At 37.5% G+C, this 20,428-nt stretch overlaps 1 protein-coding gene across 1 annotated transcript in view; it reads right to left on the bottom strand.

Annotated features, from left to right (window-relative positions):
• The window catches only part of XKR4 (XK related 4), a 399,847-nt gene that overhangs the window by 143,556 nt on the left and 235,863 nt on the right, over window positions 1-20,428 (bottom strand). Inside the window, exon 2 of the mRNA XM_046642527.1 lies at window positions 6,158-6,357. Coding sequence (XP_046498483.1) covers window positions 6,158-6,357 — 200 coding nt within the window. The remainder of the gene's footprint in view (window positions 1-6,157; window positions 6,358-20,428) is intronic.

Here is a 20,428-nt window from a genome sequence, read left to right as displayed (position 1 = left end):
GTTTTTACCCTGTTCAGCAAAGCTTTCCTGGGCACATGGCCTGTGGGAGAGCATTGGTTCCTAATTCAATCTGCACATCACAGCTAAATACACTGAGAGTGTAAAGTGAGATTTTCCAGTAATGACAAGTAAAGATGGAGATTGGAAATGAAGAACTGAAGCCATCTGGAAAAAGTGGAAACAATTGGGTTAGTAGATTGGGAACCACTTGCATCAAGTGAAGTCTCGATTTCTTTTGTTTTACTTAGATGGTCCCTTACAAGGAAGCATTGTTTCTGCATGATGGCTCCACTGCGTGAGCATGTACACCTGGCTGTCAGAGCAGGCAGCCTGGGCTGTGGTTTATATACATTCATTGTGAAGGTTATGTGGTGTGCCATGATCCTGCACAGCATTTCCTAGGCTGCTCCATGGAGCACACATGGAATGTGGCAGTGAGCCGTGCTATGTTCCTTGGGAAGGCCTGTGGAGAGTTCTTTGTATGTGAACCACTATCTTCTCTGCCAACTATGGGAAGCTAGGTCTGCACAACCCAAACTGAGCATTCAGAAATCACACTCACCAAACTAAGTGATTTTAGAGACCCTCTAGCCCAGCCCACTCATTTTACTGTTTCTCCAGATCATCCAAAATGTTGGGTAGGGTAATTTCTGTCTACAGAAGGTAGACAGTTTACCTTCTACCTTTGCTGGCACGATTTAGATAGAATCAAAAGTCTAGGATGAGTTTGAGATGTTGAAAATAGAACTGACAGGCCCTGGACCACATCTTACATCTTTAACACTGAGAGCAGTGTCCTCTACATGGAGACTAATAGGAATGCCATTGCCCATCTCTGCTTACTGGGCAGTCTTTCTTCCTCCCTCTCTCCCTCCATCCCTCTTTCCTTCCTGCCTTTCTCTCTCTCTTCTGGTGGGGATATGGGATTGGATTCGAAAATCATAACAAGTGTAAACAGTGAACTCTCTACAGGGTGCTGTACTATGCACCGTCTTATCTACCAGCTGCCATCTTGGCTATGCGTGTGCAGCTGGAACTCCTTGAGTATTTCTCATATTCCAGAGATGGATGTTCCTAGGGAAATTCCAGATCCAATGCAGAGCAGCAGTCATGTCTAAGGCGACAGTGTGGAGTGAAAAGAACTGGATGTTCACATTTAGGTTTCCACTCTGCTCTGATTCCTGGTCTCAGAACAGGAGCCAAACTGTCCTTCTGGGGACAGTACAGACTGAGAAACACTTAGGTTCTGCTTAAACAGTTCTCCATTGGGCCTGTCAGCCTCCAGCACAGTGAGGTATCTCTGACTTAATTATTCACTAAGAAAGCAGAGTTGAGAAAGGATTTTCACAGCTATTGGTGTTTTAGGGCTACACCAACTTCCATAAGGAGAACACAATTTTTAGTTTTAAATATTTTAAAATGTCATATTTCTTGTCTGATTTTCTTATTGTTTTTAAAAGAATGTCCTTCAGAGAGTAATAGATGGTTGAAATTCTGTTAAAAAAGCAATTTTCTTTCTATCCTAAAAAAATAGTAATTTTAGACATAGTCCCATATGGAAATGACTTGCAAACTTAGGACCACTCTCTACCTGCTAAATAAGAATATTTTAAAGATTTTAATTCAGAGCTATTTGCAAATGCTTCACAGGTTTCCTGCACGTTGATTATGTACATTCATAGCAGAAACTTGCATTTTTAAATATAAATCCTAAGAATCTTTTACCATAAATATGTAGAAATATATGTCAAACTAGGTTTCTTTATCACATTTATTTTTCTTTTCCTAGAGCAGAAAAGCTCTGTTCTTGTAATTCACATGAATTTAATTTATAAGCTGGTTCATTTGTAAGTGGGATCATCTGTCAGCAGGGGATTGTATGTAGAAGCTGTCTCTGAAGATAGGTTTCTCTTCAAAATGCAAAAGGATTTAGACAGGGTTGTCTGAGCTGATCTTTATTTGCTGGAGGTTTTGTTGCTGTTGTTGATTACTGTCAGGTACTTCCACTCTTTGGTCTTTCAACACAACCTTCCGCCCACCTCCCTTGTTAAAAAATGGCAACAATAAGAACAATGCCATTTATAATTGTGTCAAAAAGAATAAAATAACTAAGAATAAATTTAACCAAGGAGGTGAAAGACCTGGACTCTGAAAGCTATAAAACATTGATGAAAGAAACTGAAGATGACACAGATAAATGGAAAGAGATACTGTGTTCATGGATTGGAAGAATTAATATTGTTAAAATATCCACACTACCCAAAGCAATCTACAGATTCAATGCAATCCCCATCAAAATACCAATGGCATTTTTCACACAACTAGAACAAAGAATGCTCAAATTTGTATGGAACCACAAAAGACCCCCCAATAGCCAAAGCAATCTTAAGATAGAAGAACAAAGCTGAAGCCATCATGTTCCCTGATTTGAAACTATGCTACAAAGCTGTAGTAGTCAAAACAGTATGGTACTGACACAAAAACAGACATATAGATCAATGGAACAGAATAGAGGGCCCAGAAATAAACCCATGCATACACGATCAATTAATCTTCGAGAAAGGAGGCAAGAGTATACAGTAGGGAAAAGACAATCTCTTTAATAATTGATGTTGGGGAAAATTCACCGTTATGTGCAAAAGAATGAAACTGGACCGCTATCTTACACCATATACAAAAATAAATTCAAAATGGATTAAAGACCTGAATGTAAGACCTAAAACCATGAAACTCCTAGAAGAAAACATAGGCAGCCAGCTCTTTGACATCAGTCTTAGCAATATTTTTTTTTTCCCAGGCTCCTTAGGCAAGGGCAACAAAAGCAAAAATAAACAAATGGGACATACGCCAAACCAAAAAGCTTTTGAACAGTGAAGGAAACCACCAATACAACAAAAAGGCAACCTACTGAATGGGAGAAGATATTTACAAATCGTACATTCAATAAGGGGTTAATGTCCAAAATATTTAAAGAACTTATACAACTCAATATCACAAAAACAAACAATTCGATTAAAAAATGGACAGAGGACTTAAATAGACATTTTTCTAAAGAAGATATACAGATGGCCAATAGGCACGTGAAAAGATGCTCAACATCACAAATCATCAGGGAAAACGCAAATCAAAACCACAATGAGAAGCCATCTCACATCTATCAGAATGGCTATTATCAAAAAGGCAAAAAATAACCAGTGGTAGTGAGGATGTGGAGCAAGGGAACCCTCGTGCGCTGTTGGTGGGAATGTAAACTGGTGCAGCCACTACGGAAAATAGTATGGAGGTTGCCCAAAAAATTAAAAATAAAACTACCATATAATCCAGCAGTTCTACTTCTGGGTATTTATCCAAAGAAAATGAAAACACTAATTCAAAGCGATATATGCACCTCTACTTTCATTGCAGCATTATTTACAATAGCCAAGATACGGAATCAACCTAAGTGTGCATTGGTAGGTGAATGGATAAAGAAGATGTGGTGTATATATACAGTGGAATATTACTCAACCATAAAAAAGAATGACAACTTGCCATTTGTGGCAACATAGATGGACTGTAGAGGATATTATAAGTGCAATGAGTCAGACAGAGAAAGACAAATACTGTATGACTTCACTCATATGTGTAAACTAAAAATCAAAACAAACAAACAAATGAAATAAAGCAGAAACAGACTCATAGATATAGGAAAAAAATTGGTGGTTACCAGAGGAGGGAAGGGTTTGGGGGCGGGCAAAATAGGTGAGGGGATTAAGAGGTACAAACTTCCAGGTATAAAATTAATAAGTTATGGGATGTAATGTACAGCATAGGGAATATAGTCAATAACATCATACTAACTTTGTATGGTGATAGATGATAACTAGACATTCTGGTGATCATTTCATAATACGTACAAATATTGAATCACTATGATGTACACCTGAAACTAATAGTATATTGTATGTCAATTATATTTCAATTTAAAAAAAAAGATCAACCTAGCAGTTTTATTGCTCATCTTGCGCTCAATGGCTTGCACTGATTGTAGTGATCTTTGGATCAATCTGTCTTTTGACGAATTTAGGAGTAATACAGAACATATTTTCCCTCTGGCTTTCTGATTTTGACAGCAAGTTTTGCCTTGGCCAACAACAAGGTCTGGCTCCCAAAGTCTGAAGTAAACCTCATGTAAATGTGTTGAGCTTAGCAGATAAAGTGGGGACACCAGGTGTCACGGAAGAGCAACAACTCTAAAAAACACAAATTCTGATTCCTATGTTGAGGATGAGTAACTTGATAAAGACTAAGTATTGCCTTTTCTCTCTCTCTTTTTTTTCCATTAAACTCTACATAAACCTCTCCAACTGAAAAGGTGATGTCATTTTCTTAGACCCTCTCTTGCCTTTCCTCCTCTTTCTCCATTATCTTTAGGATAAAAACTTCTCTATGACTTTCTAAATCTTTTAGAAAACTAGTAGGGACTCTTAGTAATCTCAGACCACAGGAAGGTGGCTTGCAACCGTGCATCTTTGTGCTTGGGTTTCCCTTCTCTAGACGGTTCCCAGCTGTGTGACTGTACTAAGGAGTTGTCAAGTTGTTCTAGAGAATAGTACTAGATCTTTAGACAGAGATTTAGTTTGATGTTACCTTTTAATTTCATTTATATCCTTATTTACAGACCATTTCCTAACTTATACACCTGGCCCTATAAGCTTACTGGGCATTCATTGATGCAAAAATGGAATAGAGCTGTCAAAGAGTTTGGAGATCATCTAGTTTAGTTTGTGACCTTTACATTTGAGAAATCAAGATCCAGAGAGAGTAAGTGACTTGAACAAGGTCTCAGATCAAGGTAGTGAGATAATCAAAGCCAGAACCTCTGTGTGCAGCTTGTGGTCTTTCACTACTAAACGCAGTCATCCACAGCTAATTTTTATGCCTTGTCTTCTGCAAGCTTTTCTCTTCTGTTTCTGTGCTAACATCCCACTTCCTCTTTCTTCCAGTTTGCTTTCTAGCAGTTGAGAATCACACCACATGGATCTCTTTGACCCTTTTCTCAAACCTCTTGGCCCAAAGCTGTTCTAGTGTGGAGTCAGGGTTGGGCTAGGAATTCATAAATAAACAAGTCACTGGCTACCAGTGCACCCTCCATCTTTCTTTTCCATAATATACCCCCTCTCCCCCCAATTAAAGCACTCAGCCTAAGCTAGTGTGCTCCTCGTTATAGAAATTTGTAAGGACATTGTAGAGATTCCCCAGACCAACGAGATCAAGTCCCAAGTGAGAGCATGGCCCAGAACATGACAGTAACTTGTGGGTACATAGAGGAAGTCACAGCAAGACTCTGCTGAGAATGAAACAAAAGGAGCACATTACAATACGTTGACCATTTAACAACATCTATTTAGTTATAAGATTAACAAATTCCAGGAAACTCTCTATTTAGAAAATGAATACCTATCCATCATCCATCCATCCATTTATTCACCTGTCTACCCACTGATCTGTCTAATCTTCCTGCTTCTAGAAATGGTTTGAGCAGAAGGCCCTAAGGAAACATCTGGCAGATCTGTTATAACTGGAATAGTCTAAGTGATGAGATTATCAAACAAAAAACCAAAACACAAAAATATTAACCTGATCATCATAATAATTTTATAAAACAGTATATAAACAATATATTGTTATATATTGACATTTTTTCCATATGACCATCTTTTTGTTAAATATTAAGGTAATCCTTACCATTTCCTTTTAATCTCTCTCTGTTTCTTAATGTCAAAAGGAAGTGGTAGAGATTACCCTAATATTAAAAGATATATATAATTTCACAGAGAGAGCTATTGCTTTTTTTCAAATTTTTGAAAATTGTTCTATCATATAAACTGGAAAACCTCAGTTGACTCTCTTTTCATATTGACCAAGAGTAAAATCATAAAGAATTTTTTCATACTCAGAGGGCAGATTGAAGGCAAAACAGAATTGTCTTTCTACAAGTTAGCCATGACAACTGATGGTGAAGAAGAAAATATGAATCATTCACAAATTCACATGTCAAACAGCAGACATATAACAGGGAGCACGGCAGCCTGCATCAACAAAGGGCATTAGAACAGTTCCTTGGATAGCCAGTTAATCTTTCCCCAAATTCAGAAACCAAATTGCAAGCCCTTACCTTGGAGGGCCTGTAAGCTATGAGTCTGTACGATAATGCAGAGCTGCAGGACCAGCTGTGGAGCACTTTCCAGAAAGGTGGCTAGCAAATGCAGCATACTCACATCTGCATACTCATACACCATTTTCCAGTAAAACCTCCATCTGTCATTCTCCCCACTCTGTCGACTTCGAATACCTAAGTATATTGTGTGGAAATATCTAGAAAGAAAACATGGAGAATAAGAAAGAGGTGAGTGATAATTTATAATTCAAACACCAGCATTGTTTTTCTTTTCTGTAAGCCACCATGCAAGCACACACAAGAAACAATTACCTTAGTGGCTTATAATTTAAGGCTCAAAGTCAATTGTTTAAGAGTACCCTTATTGTTAAATGTTCCCTTTGAGAAGTCATTGTAATTTTAGTCTTCACTAAAGTCGTCCATTGAATTGCAATATGAAGGGTAAGATGAGATATGTTACAAACGCAGGTATAGAAAGGATTTGCTGCTTTGAAAATCTACATACACTCTTTCTTGTCAGTTCCTCTATGTGCTCAACAGTATTGAGAGATGGATATCTCCTAGGGCATGATCACAATGCAAGTACTACAATGATGTACTGGTAAAGTACTACAGTGGATGTGCTTGTAAACCCTCCAGATGTCTTTTTAAAGACTTCTTGAAAATTTTAAACATATACCAAAGGAGAAAAAATATTGTATTAAAAACACAATAGTGTTCACCCAGATTAAGTAATTATTAATACATTGTCAATCTTTTTTCATTTATATTTCTACTTACTCCCTGTCACCAGATTATTTTAAAGCAAAACCCAGGCATTATATTATTTCATCTGTAAATATTTTATTAAAAATAATTTACAAACATAAACACAATACCATTATTACACTTACAAATAAAAATAATTTCTTAATATTTTATCAAATACTCAGTGTTCATATTTTCCTGACTATCCTAAATTTTTTTACAGTTTATTTGAAACACAATCCAAACAAGGCCCACACATGATGATTATTGGATACGTATCATAAGGTCTCTTTTCACTATGGATTCTTCTTCCCTTTCTTTTCCGCCTTGAATATTACCCATTGTTTTGATTTTGGTGATTGTATTTGTGTGGTGTGGTTAACATCTCTGTCCTTTGTGTTCTCTTCAATTTGGTAGCTAGTGTTACAATTTTGGTCAGATTCAAGTTTGATCATTTTGAGCAGGTGATGTTCAGGACTTTCTTGAGGAAGCACTAATGTTCTCTTTTATGATATCATCTACTGAGGTTCACTTCCTAGATGCGCTCATTCATTAGAGGTTGCAAAATGGTGACGTTCCGAATCTATCACCCTTCTTTCTTTATTGGCTAGAATACTTCTCCAGCCTTTATGTCAAAGTCTCTACAGTATGGTTGGCTTTCTGAAGCTTATTCTCTAGTAGGTCCCTTAAGAAAGATGCATAGGGACAATATTCACTGAGTTCTTGCATATTTATAACAGTATGTGGTTATCAATCTTGCCTTGGGTGGGCATAATGTTCCTTTTACTCGGCAGACTCTAAAGTCTTACAATATTATATGTATATGTATATTTTTTTTTCTGAGGAAGATTCGCCCTGAGCTAACGTCTATTGCCAACATTCCTTTTCCCTGAGCTAACATCTGTTACCAATCTTCCTCTTTTTGTATGTGAGCCACTGCCACAGCATGGCCACTGACATATGGTGTAGGTACATACCGGGGAAGCAAACTGGGACTGCCAAAGCAGAGAGCATTGAACTTAACCACTAGGCCATGGGGGCTGGCCCTCACAATTTTTTAAAATTATTTTATTGAGGTCACATTAGTTTATAACATTGTGAAAATTTCAGTTATACAGTATTTTATTTTATTTTTTTAAATTATTTAAGTCTGAGTGATGTCAGCAACATGGCAGAATGAGCTGTTCCCTTTACCTCTCCCTCTTTGAACTGCAACTAAATCGACATTCCTTGATCAATGTTGGAAACCCACACAGCACAACAGGATGTCTGAGAGACTCACGCAGCTATACATCTGAAGGTGGATTGATTTGCCCTCCAGAAAGTGGTGGAGATAGGTGAGCACTCCCTGCCCTTTCCTGGCAGCCCTGTGCATGAGAATGAATGCTTCCCAGCCTGGCGAGAGCACTCCTAGTACTGCTGTGCCCCAAAAGTGGGAATATGCATGGGGTTGACTGTAGAAAGAGGCAGCAGCAGCACTTAATGCACTTGTGATCACTTTCCTGGCAGTGGAGGAGCACGCCACACCACTGCATCCCCAAGGAGTGGCTCAAGCTCAGTCACCACAAGGAAACCATGCCCACCAAGCACAGCACCCAGTGATACTGTAAGAAGAAGTGGTGGCAGATCTAGGCATTGGGGTGAGCACATTCCCAGCCCACGTGAGCACCCATAGTACTACTGTAGCCTGAAAGTGGGAATGCACCCTGCGGTGACTGTAGGAAGAGGTGGCAACAGCCTTAGCCCACTCATAATCACTTTTATGGTGGTGGTGGGGAGCCCACTGTACCACTGCAGCTGCAAGGAGTGGCCCTGGCTCAGTCCCTGTGAGGAAGCCCTGCCCACCAAGCACAGTCTAACTACACACATGCTCCAACACTCTCCAGGCCAGTGAAAGCACCCATAGTACCCCCACAACTTCCAGAAGATGGGATGGGGTCAGAAACTCAGCTCCTGCTTCTCCCCAGTGGTGGCTGGTGGAATCTGTGACATGATATTACCACAAATGCACTGACAAAAGATTAGCTCATCAAACACCATGAGAAACTACAAAAATGATTCATTCCAGAAGGAAAATGACAATTCTGCAGAAACCAACCCTGAAGGCACAGAAATCACAATCTAAATGAAAGAAAATTCAAAATAGCTGTCATAAAGAAACTCAATGAGTCACAAGAAAAGTCAGAAAGATAGTTCAATGAATTCAGGAAGAAAATTAATGAGAAGAAAGAATACTTCACCAAAGAGATTGAAACTATTAAAAAATCCAAGCAGAAATTCTGGATATGAAAAACACAATTAATGAAATAAAAAATAATCTAGAATCTTTTAAAAAAATGGAGCTGATGATATAGAGGAAAGAATTAGTGATTTAGAAGATTGAAATATAGAAATGCTACAGGTGGAGGAGGAGCGAGAACTAAGATTTTTAAAAAAATGAAGGAATTCTTCAGGAAATATTTGACTCAATTAGGAAAAGCAACATGAGGATTATAGATATCCCAGAGGAAGAAGAGAAAGAGAAAAGAGCAGGGAGCTTATTCAAAGAAATAATAGTGGAGAACTTCCCAAACCTGAGGAAGGAACCAGATTTACAAATACATAAAGCTAATAGAAGGTCTAATCACATCAACACTAAAAGAGCTTCTCCAAGGCATATAATAGTAAAACTGGCAAAGTCAATGACAAAGAAAAAATATTAAGGTCAGCAAGGCAAAAGAAAATAACCTATAAAGGAATCCCTATCAGGCTGTCAAGTGATTTCTTGGCAGAAACCTTACAGGCTAGGAGAGAATGGAATGATATATTCAAAATGCAGAAAGACAAAACTTTCAGCAAAAAATACTCTATCCAACAAAGCTATCCTTCAGATACAGTGGAGAAGTAAAAGCTTTCTCAGATAAACAAAAGCTGAGGGAGCTCATCACCACTACACCTCCCCTGCAAGAAAATTATTACATTATTAAATGATTAAAGATACCCTCATATTGGAAACAAAAGGAAAAGGTCTACAAAACTTTGAGCAAGGAGATAGACAGACAGACAAAATAAGAACATCGCAGCTCCTATCAGAACAGGAAAGCAAACACTCAATTATAACTTAAAAGACAAAGGGAAGGAAAGCATCAAAAGTAACTACAAACACTTCAACTTAGTCACAAACTCACAACACAAAACAGAACAACTTGTGACAACAATAACTCCGAAGGGGAACAGGAAAGGGATGGGCCCTGCTTAGGCTAATGGAGATAAGAGGCTATGAGGAAATGGACTATCTTGTCCATGAGAACTTTTTCTTTTTGAGGAAGATTAGCCCTGAGCTAACTGCTGCCAATCTTTCTCTTTTTGCTGAGGAAGACTGGCCCTGAGCTAACATCCGTGACCATCTTCCTCTACTTTATATGTGGGATGCCTACCACTGCATAGCGTGCCAAGCAGTGCCATGTCTGCACCTGGGATCTGAACTGGTGAACCCTGGGCCACTGAAGTGGAACATGTGCGCTTAACCACCGTGCCACTGGGCTGGTCCCCATCCATGAAAATTTTTATACAAACCTCACAGTAACCACTAAACAAAAAATTAGAGCAGAGCCACAATTCATAAAAAAAGAGAAAACTGGGAAAATTTCCACAAAAAACCACCGAAATGAAATGGCATTCAGAAATACAAAGGAAGAGAAACAAGAGCAACATAGAACCAAGGGAAAAACAAGAGATAAAATGGCAGTATGAAGCCATCATATACCAATAATCAGTCTAAATGTAAATGGATTGAAGTCACCAATCAAAAGACACAGTGTAGCTGGAGGGATTAAAAAACAAGACCCAACAGCATGCTGCCTTCAGGGAACACATCTCAGCTCTAAACAGAGACATAGGCCCAGAGTAAACGGATGGAAGATGATACTCCCAGCAAACGGTAAACAAAAGAAAGCAGGTGTTACCATACTTAGACAAAGCAGATTTCAGGATAAAAAAGACAAGGAGAGACAAAGAAGGGAAGGATATAATGATAAAAGGAACATTCCACCAAGAGGACATAACACCTATGAATATACATGCACTTAACACAGGGGCACCAAAGTACATAAAGCAACTCTTAACAGACCTAAAGGGAGAAGTTAACAGCAACACAATAGTAGGGGACCTTAACACCTCACTTATATCAATGGACAGACAGAAAGTCAAAAAGGAGATAGTGGATTTAAATGAAACAGTTGAAAAGATGGACTTAGATGTATAGAGGGCTTTCCATCCAAAACCAGCAGAATATGCATTCTTCTCAAGTGCACATGTATTATTCTCAAAGATAGATCATATCTTGGGTAACAAAGCAAGCTTCAATAAATTTAAGAAGACTGAAATCATCTCAAGCAACTTTTCTGACTGCAATACTATGAAACTAGAAATCAACTACAAGAAAATAACTGGGAATGTCATAAATATGTGGAGAATAAACAACATGCTACTCAACAACCATTGGATCAATGAAAAAATGAAAGGAGAAATTAAAAAATACCTGGAGACAAATGAAAATGAAAATACAACAGACCAACTCATGGGATGCAGCAAAAGCAGTTATAAGAGGGAAATTCACGGCAATACAGGCCCAGCTCAACAAACAAGAAAAACCTCAAATAAGGAGTCCTAAATTGCTCGTAAGAGAACTAGAAAAAGAAGAAAAAACAAAGCCCAAAGTCATCAGAAGGAGGGTAATAATAAAAATTAGGGCAGAAAGAAATGAAATAGAGACTAAAAAAAGCAGTTGAAAGGATCAATGAAACTATGAGCTATTTCTTTGAGAAGATAAACAAAATTGACAAAACCTTAGCCAGACTCACCAAGAAAAAAAGAGAGAAGGCTTGAATAAATAAACTTAGAAATGAAAAAGGAAAAATTACAATGGATACCACAGAAATACAAAGAATTATAAGAGAATACTACGAAAAACTATATGCCCACAATTGAATAACCTAAAAGGCATGGATAAATTCTTAGATTTTTACAACCTCTGAAAACTGAACCAAGAAGAAATAGAGAATCTGAATGGACCAATCACAAGTAAAGAGATTGAAACAGTAATCAAAATCCCCCAAAGAACAAAAGTCCAGGACCAGATGGCTTCTCTGGAGAATTTTTACAAACATTCAAAGAAGATTTAATACCTATCCTCCTCAAACTATCCAAAAAATTGAAGAAGATGGAACACTTCCTAACTCATTCTAGAGGCCAACATTACCTTGAAACCAAAACCAGGAAAGAATGACACAAAGAAGGAAAATCACAGGCCAATATTGTTGATGAACATAGATGCAAAACTCCTCAACAAAATACAGGTAAACTGAATACAGCAATATATTGAAAGGATCATACACCACGATGAAATGGGATTTATTCCAGGGATGCAGGGATGGTTCAACATCTGCAAATCAATCAATGTGATGCACCACATTAACAAAATGAGGAATAAAAACCACATGATCATCTCAATAGATGCAGAGAAAGCATTTGACAAGATCCAACATCCATTTATGATAAAAACTCTCAATAAAATGGGTATAGAAGGAAAGTACCTCAACATAATAAAGGCCATATATGACAAACCCACAGAAAACATCATACTTAACAGTGAAGAACTGAAAGCCATCCCTCTGAGAACAGGAAGGAGACAAGTATGCCCACTCTTGGCACTCCTATTCGACTTAGTACTGGAGGTTTCGGCCAGAGCAATTAGGCAAGAAAAAGAAACAAAATCAACCCAAATTGGAAAGCAAGAAGTGAAACTCTTGTTGTTTGCAGATGACATGATTCTATATATAGGAAACTCCAAAGAATCCAGCAGAAAACTATTAGAAATAATCAACAACTACATCAAAGTTGCAAGGTGCAAAATCAACTTACAAAAATCAGTTGCATTTCTATATACAAACAGTGACTAGCAGAAAAAGAAGTCAAGAATATAACCCTGTTTATAATCACAACAAAAAGAACAAAATAGGGCCGGCCTAGTGGCTTAGTGGCTGAGTTTGTATGCTCTGCTTCAGTGGCCTGGGATTTGCAGGTTCGGATTCCAGGTGCAGACCTACACACAGCTCATCAAGCCATGCTGTGGTAGCATCCCACATACCAAAAATAGAGGAAGATGGGCACAGATGTTAGCTCAGGGCTAATCTTCCTCACCAAATAAATAAATAAATAAATAAATAAATAAAATATCTATGAATGAACTTAACCAAAGAGGCAAAAGACTATACACTGAAAACTATTAGGCATTATTGAAAGAAATTGAAGAAGACATAAAGAAATGGAAAGATATTCCGTGCTCACAGGTTGAAAGAATAAACAGTTAAAATGTCCATACTGCCTAAAGCAATTTACAGATTCAACGCAATCCCAATCAGAATCTCAATGACATTCTTCATGGAAATGGAACAAAGAATCCTGAAATTTATATGGAACAAGAAAAGACTTCAAATAGCCAAAACAATCCTGAGAAAAAAGAACAAAGCTGGAGGCATCACATTACCTAAATTCAAAGTATACTATAAAGCTATAGAAATCAAAACAGCATGGTACTGGCACAAAAATGTACAAACAGATCAATGGATCAGAATTAAAAGCAGAGAAATGAAACCACATATCTGTGGACAGTTAATCTTTGACAAAAGGAGCCAAGAACATGCACTGGAGAATCAAAAGTCTCTTCAATAAATGGTGTTAGGAAAACTGGACAGCCACATGCAAAAGAATGAAAGTAGATCATTATCTTGCACCACACACAAAAATTAATTCAAAATCGGTGGACGACTTGAATGTAACACCTGAAACCATAAAACTCCTAGAAGAAAATATAGGCAGTACACTGTTTTACATCAGTCTTAGCATAATATTTTCAAATACCATGTCTACTCAGGCGAGGGAAACAAAAGAAAAAATTAACAAATGGGAGTATATCACACTAAAAAGCTTCTGCAAGGCAAAGGAAAGCATGAACTAAATGAAAAGACAACCCTCCAACTGGGAGAAAATATTTGCAAATCATATATCAGACAAGGGGTTAATTTCCAAAATATATAAAGAACTCATACAATTCAACAACAAAAAAAGAAACAACTCAATCAAAAGATGGGCAGAGGATATGAACATATTTTTCCAAAGAAGATATACAGATGGCTAACAGACACATGAAAAGCTGTTCCACATCACTAATTATTAGGGAACTGAAAATCAAACCTACAGTGAGATATCACCTTACACCCCTCAGAATGGCTATAATTACCAAGAAAAAAAATAACAAATGTTGGAGATGATGTGGAGAAAAAAGGAACCCTCATACACTGCTGGTGGGAATGCAAACTGGTACAGCCACTATGGAAGACAGTATGGAGAAATATCAAAATATTAAAAATAGCAATACCATACTACCCAGCTATCCTACTACTGGGTATTTATCCAAAGTAACTGAAATCAACAATCCAAAGAGATTTATGCACCCCTATGTTCACTGCAGCATTATTCACAATAGCCAAGACATGGAAGCAACCCAAGTGCCCTCCTACAGATGAATGGATAAAGAAGATATGGTATATATATATAGCCACAATGGAATAGTACTCAGCCATAAAAAAAAGACAAAATTCTCCCGTTTGCAACAACATGGATGGTCCTTGAGGGTGTGATGTTAAGTGAACTAAGCCAAACAGAGAAAGACAAATACTGCATGATTTCACTCATGTGTGGAAGATAGACAACTACATGGATGAAGAGAATAGATTAGTGGTTACCAGAGTGGAAGAGGGCTAGGGGTGGGTAAAAGGGGCACATATGTATGGTGACAGACAAAAATTAGACTAATGGTGGTGAGCACGATGAAGTCTATACAGAAATTGATAAATAATAATGTACACCTGAAATCACACAATGTTATAAACTATTATGATCTCAATAAAATAATCGAAAAAAAAGAAATCAGAAGAAAAAAACTATTTCAATTTTAATCAGAATTGGTGCCCATTTCTAGAACTGCACCTACCCAATGCAAAGATTCTCAGACACCAAGAGGGAAGAATAGTAGTGACACAGCAAGGAAAAGCAAACGCAGAAAAGCTTGGGCAAACTTTTCACTGGAGGGTCAGGTTGGATGGCTATAAAATCCATGCATATTCCATGCAAGATCTAAGATCTGCGATTTATTTATTTGAGCATATTAAATCTGTTACTTCATTGCTTACTAGCAAAAAGTACTGTCATGGAAAAGTCTGACAAAAATCTGATACTCTTTCTCTTAGAAACTACTAGATCTTTTTGCGTGGATATCCAAAGAATATTTTACTTTCTTTTAAAGATCTATGCTTTTATTAGAATGTATCTTGATATTGGCTGTTTTGTATTGAGTTTCTCGTGAATGTAGTACATCTCTTCATTATGTTGTTTCAAGTTTGAATCTAGAGTTTCAAGTCTTCTTGAATTAGAGTAGTTAGTGTTTTTTTCTAATCGTTGCTTTGGTTTTTTCTTTGAGGACTCCTATTTGTTTATGTTGTCTCTTCTTTATCCTCTGTTTCTATCAGCTTCTCTGAATCTTTTAATTTCAAATCACTTTTTGATTTAAAATTTTTTCTTCCTTTCCATCTTTTATTCCTCTTCTAACTATGGATTTTGAATAGGATCACACCCTTCTAATTGAGCTTTCATTTCTGGGCTGATCTTTTAAAAAAAATTAGAATTCCATATTGAGTTATATCATCTTTCTCATCAAATAGTTTTCTACTCACTTTTTTCTGATTTTTTCTAATTCTGATTTATGTTGCTCTTTCATAGGTTTACAATTCTCTTAATTTCTTTTAGCTCATTTTTGAAATATTTTCTTATGGTTTTAATCTGTTTTCTACATGTGTTTTCCTGATATGCTTTCATTGTCGGTAGGAATGTCATTATTTTTCTTATTCTCTTTTCCTTACAATAATTTTGATATTTTTCTTATTGCTAAGTTTTAAAAATTAGATAATCTAGTTTTTGTGTACTTTTAGGAGGGGTAAGTGGGCGAGGACAGCTTTACTGGTTTTACAGCTCCAGTGCTCATTCCTGTTGTTCTCACGAAGTGATAAAATTAATATCACCTGTTAACTTTCTGAGATCAGCTGCCTTTGTTCCCTTTCCCTTTAATTTTGACCTTCTCTTTCATTTCTTTCGGTTGTCCCTATCCTGCTCAATTTGGACGTCTTGGCAGAGTCTTTAATCTGTCAATAATGATATTGCTCCAAAAGCTTCAACCTTATTGCGTTACAGTCCCCTTGGACTCACCCTTGCATTGTATCATTGAGAATACACTTCTGTTCTCTCTTGCTCCTCTAAGATTGGCACACTGCACTTTCCATTGAGTGTCTGTTGGGGATTTGAAGGTTCTCCTGTCTCAAGGCCTTCCCTCTGTCTCTTCTTGCATAGTCGCTGACATCACATGGCTCTTATAAACTGTCACTAATTTGTCTCTAGGTAATTATGGGCATATTTCAGGACTAAGTTTTATTGCAGGTATTATCACAATTCTTGAGTTTTGATTTGCCTGTTTTAATGGGATAATTTTGGTAGATTCAGTAACTATGCTGTCACTGACACTATACCTACAGAACAGTAGATTTTAAAATATAAAACAGATTTATTAATTCCCTTGGGCCTTTGATTGCTATATATCAACTATAAGATATTTGCCGTAGTATAGTTTACAGGGACTTTCGTGAACAGATTTCTGTGTTCTCTTACGACTCTACAGCTGCAGCTTGTGATCGGCCCAATGCAAACTGCTGTTTCCTTTGTTACACTTCTGTGCCTTTTCTTGAGCTCCTTATTTTCTCTGAAAAGCCTTTCCTGCTTCTTTGATTGTCAAACTTGTTTTTGAACTGACAGTATCCATTCAATCATCACCAATAATCACTCACTCTTCCATGCAGTTACCTTTCTACCTTTTTGTATTAGTTCCCTAGGGCTGCTTTAACAAAGTACTACAAAGTTGTAGCTTAAACAGCAGAAATTTATTGTCTCCCAGTTCTGGAGGCTAGATGTCCAAGATCAAGGTGTTGACAGGGTTGCTTCCTCTGAAGGCTGTGAAAGATAGTCTGTTATCTCTCCTAGCTTCTGGTGGTTTGCTGGCAATCCTTGACATTTCTTGGATTGGGGATGCATAACCCAATCTCTGCTTTCATCTTCACATGATGTTCTCCATATGTGCATGTCTGTGTATAAATTTCTCCTTTTTATAAACCTAAAGTCATATTGGATTAGGACCCATCCTAATGATCTCATCTTAAGTTGATCATTGGCAAAGATCCTATTCTGTTTCCAAATAAGGTCACATTCACAGGTACAAGGCATTAGGACTTCAACATCTTTTAGGGGGACACAAATTTGACCAGTAATACTCTTCTATCAATGTTTGATCTTGTTAATCCTATGACCTCTCCTCCCCCGTTTGGTGATTTCCAAATCTGCCTCTCCCACTCCAACCCTTACCTGAGATATAAACCTGTCCGTCCATCTGCTTATCTGTATGCCCCTATGCTTTCCAGATTTCCCACAGGCACATGAAAACAAACATATTCAAAATGCCACCTTAGTTCTCCTTCCAGATTTGTCCCATCTCTTGTATGGGTAGTCCTCACTGCCATCCACCCAGTCCTCCAAGTCATCCCTCCCCCTAGGGAGCATGTGAGGCTCCTACTCCTCCTGTCCACTTATATTTGATAAAAGACTATGTTCTGGAACTTTTATCTCCTTAATGTATTTTTTCCCTCTCTTTTCTAAAGTCTGATTCTATAAGTTTCTGTTTTGGTTCTGTAACTACTATAGTTTGACTTTAGGCTTAATGGCTTTCTTCCTTAGCACTTCCTTCATCAAAGAGGGAAAATAACAGTACCAATCCCACAGGTTGACCTGGGAATTAAATGAAATAAAAGTGAAGGACCTAGCACAGAGCCTGGTAAATAGTAGGAATTCAATAAATATTAGTTCTTACTATTAATTAACTTTGAACTCTCTAATGAACTCTTTCCATTGCTTCTAGATGTATGAATTCAATCCAATATCTCCCGTCTTAAAAACCTCATTGACTCCCCACTGCCTAGAAGATAAAGAATAAACCCAAACAATGCAGATACAGATATTTAAAGCTTTTAGTTTACCCTTTACAACCTAACCTTTGGCCTCTATCCCTGGTCCTATGCCCTATGTCCTTGCCATATTTAAACATTTGCTGATCCTTAGCTATGAATTCACACCTCAATACCTTTGTTCCTGTGATTCTCTTGCCTGAAGGCCTCTCCACACCCTTTATCACCCTGGAATTTCTACTACTTTATGAGACTAAAGTATTACCTCCCCCTCCCCTCTTTTCCCACTCAGGCAGAACTGGCCATGCCATTATTTATGCCCAAACTATCTTTATTCAGACTTTGAGCACGGAAAAATAACATCATTTTTGTATTTATTTATTTGTGAGTTCATCTCACATCCCAGAATATAAACTCTCAAGAGAAAAGAATGCCATTTGTCTTTGCACCCCCATGTCTAGCTCAGTTTCTGACAATTAATAGGTACTCAATTAATTCATGTCATTTTTATCATTGAATGAGCGTGTATCGAACACATGCAATATTTGCAATTTTGTATTTTTTCTAAGAGAGATGGGATGTCACTGGAGAGTTTTGAGCAGAAGAGTGATAAATTTGGCTTGTGTTTAAACAAAATTCGTTATTGTGTGGAAAATAGAGGGCAGTGTAGCAAGAGGGGAAGTAGTGATGCTGGCAGTAAGACTGTTGCAACATATAACGGTTAGAGAAGGTGGTGTCTTTGATTAAGCTGTCAGCGGTATCGGTGGTGAGAAGGCATCAGATCTGGGTCTATCATGAAGAGAGTGCTGACAGCCTTTGCACATTGAGTGAACAAATTAATGAATTAATGCTCACCTTCCTCGCGATTATCACACAAGTTTTAAATCCAGGACCCCCATGGCATTAGCAAAGACAATAGAGTTCCCACAGATGCCTCCCTTAGCTACTTCATTTCTAGTTTTCACCTGGAGAGGAGATTGTGAACACCCTCAGCCCTGCTGCCATAGGTTAAAAAGCTACAAACGGTTCTCCTAGGTCTGTGGCACACAGGGACTTGAACTCTCCTGGTGCCATGAAACATTTGTTTTTGTAGCACCTGGAGCTCACAGTGTCTGGCTTCCTGCAGTTTCACATAATAAGACAAAATCAAGTCTTCCAATAATGGACATACAGAGTTCAAACCTATAAATCAAAGGTGGCAAGAAAAGCAATTTCCAGGTCCTGGATGGGGAGGTTGGTTTTTTTAAAAATTTTTTAAATTGCAGTAAAATACATATAACAAAAAATTTACCATCTTGCTCATGTTAAGTATACTGTTCAGTATTGTTAGGTACATTTACATTGCTGTGGAACCATTACCATCATCCATCTCCCGAACTCTTTTCATCTTGCAAAACTGAAACTCTGTACCGATTCCTCTCTCCCCTAGCCCCTGGCAACCATCCTTCCATTTTCCATCTCTGTGAATTTGACTGTTCTAGCTACCTCATATAAATGGAATCATACAGTATTTGTCTTTCTGTGACTGGCTTTTTTCACTTAGTGTACTGTCCTCAAGGTTCCTCCACGTTGTAGCATGGGTCAGAATTTCATTCCAGACAGAGAGTTTTAAAATGCCTGAATCTTTGTTTAGGAAGGAACTGCCCATGCAGACCCAGAGAAAGTGGCCACTGGATGCCCCTAGAGGGACTCAATATGAGGGCTCTTAGAGCAAAGCACAGAGGCAATGGGATTAATCCCTAGACTTCTATACAACTCAGCAACTCCTTGATGAGTCCAGGTTATGAAAATTGAAATGGGAAAATAGTCACCAATAAGGCTCCATCTGCTAGCCTGAAAGCCCAGCCACTAGAAAGCAGGGGCCAGGGGCAGTGTGTGTAGAGTGTCAGACTGGTGTCCTGGTCATATTTTTGCTCTTTTAAAATAATAGGCAAAGAAAGTGCACAAACAAGTCCCGAAAAATTAGCTAAAACGATATACTGCATAATGTTATTTTTAACATAGAAAATGTTTAAACTCCAAATGTCCAACAATAGAGTATTAGACAAATTATAGTGCATTGATTCATTGTATATTGTTAAGGCAAAAGGCAGGTTAAAACAGCATACGGACAGCGTCCCACTGATAATTTTAAATATATATATAAACATTAGAAACTTTAACAACAAAGTATTAACATGGTAATCTCTGAATGAAATTATAGATTATTGATTTATTATTTTTGAAGTTCATAAACAGTGCTATGGTGAATTTTCACATAGCTAAAGGTTAAATGCTAAAATAGCTTTAATATTTTAAAGCTTTTGATATATATATTGTAAAATTGCTCTCTAGAAAGGCTGTGCCAAAGGACACTATATAAGTATCCCTATTTTCCTAAACCCTTATGTACTATTATTAAAAGAAAAATCTTGTCAATTTT

The sequence above is a fragment of the Equus quagga genome, chromosome 16 (genome assembly GCF_021613505.1).
Source record: "Equus quagga isolate Etosha38 chromosome 16, UCLA_HA_Equagga_1.0, whole genome shotgun sequence".
Lineage (NCBI taxonomy): Eukaryota > Metazoa > Chordata > Mammalia > Perissodactyla > Equidae > Equus > Equus quagga.
This window is presented reverse-complemented; position numbering and strand designations above follow the sequence as displayed.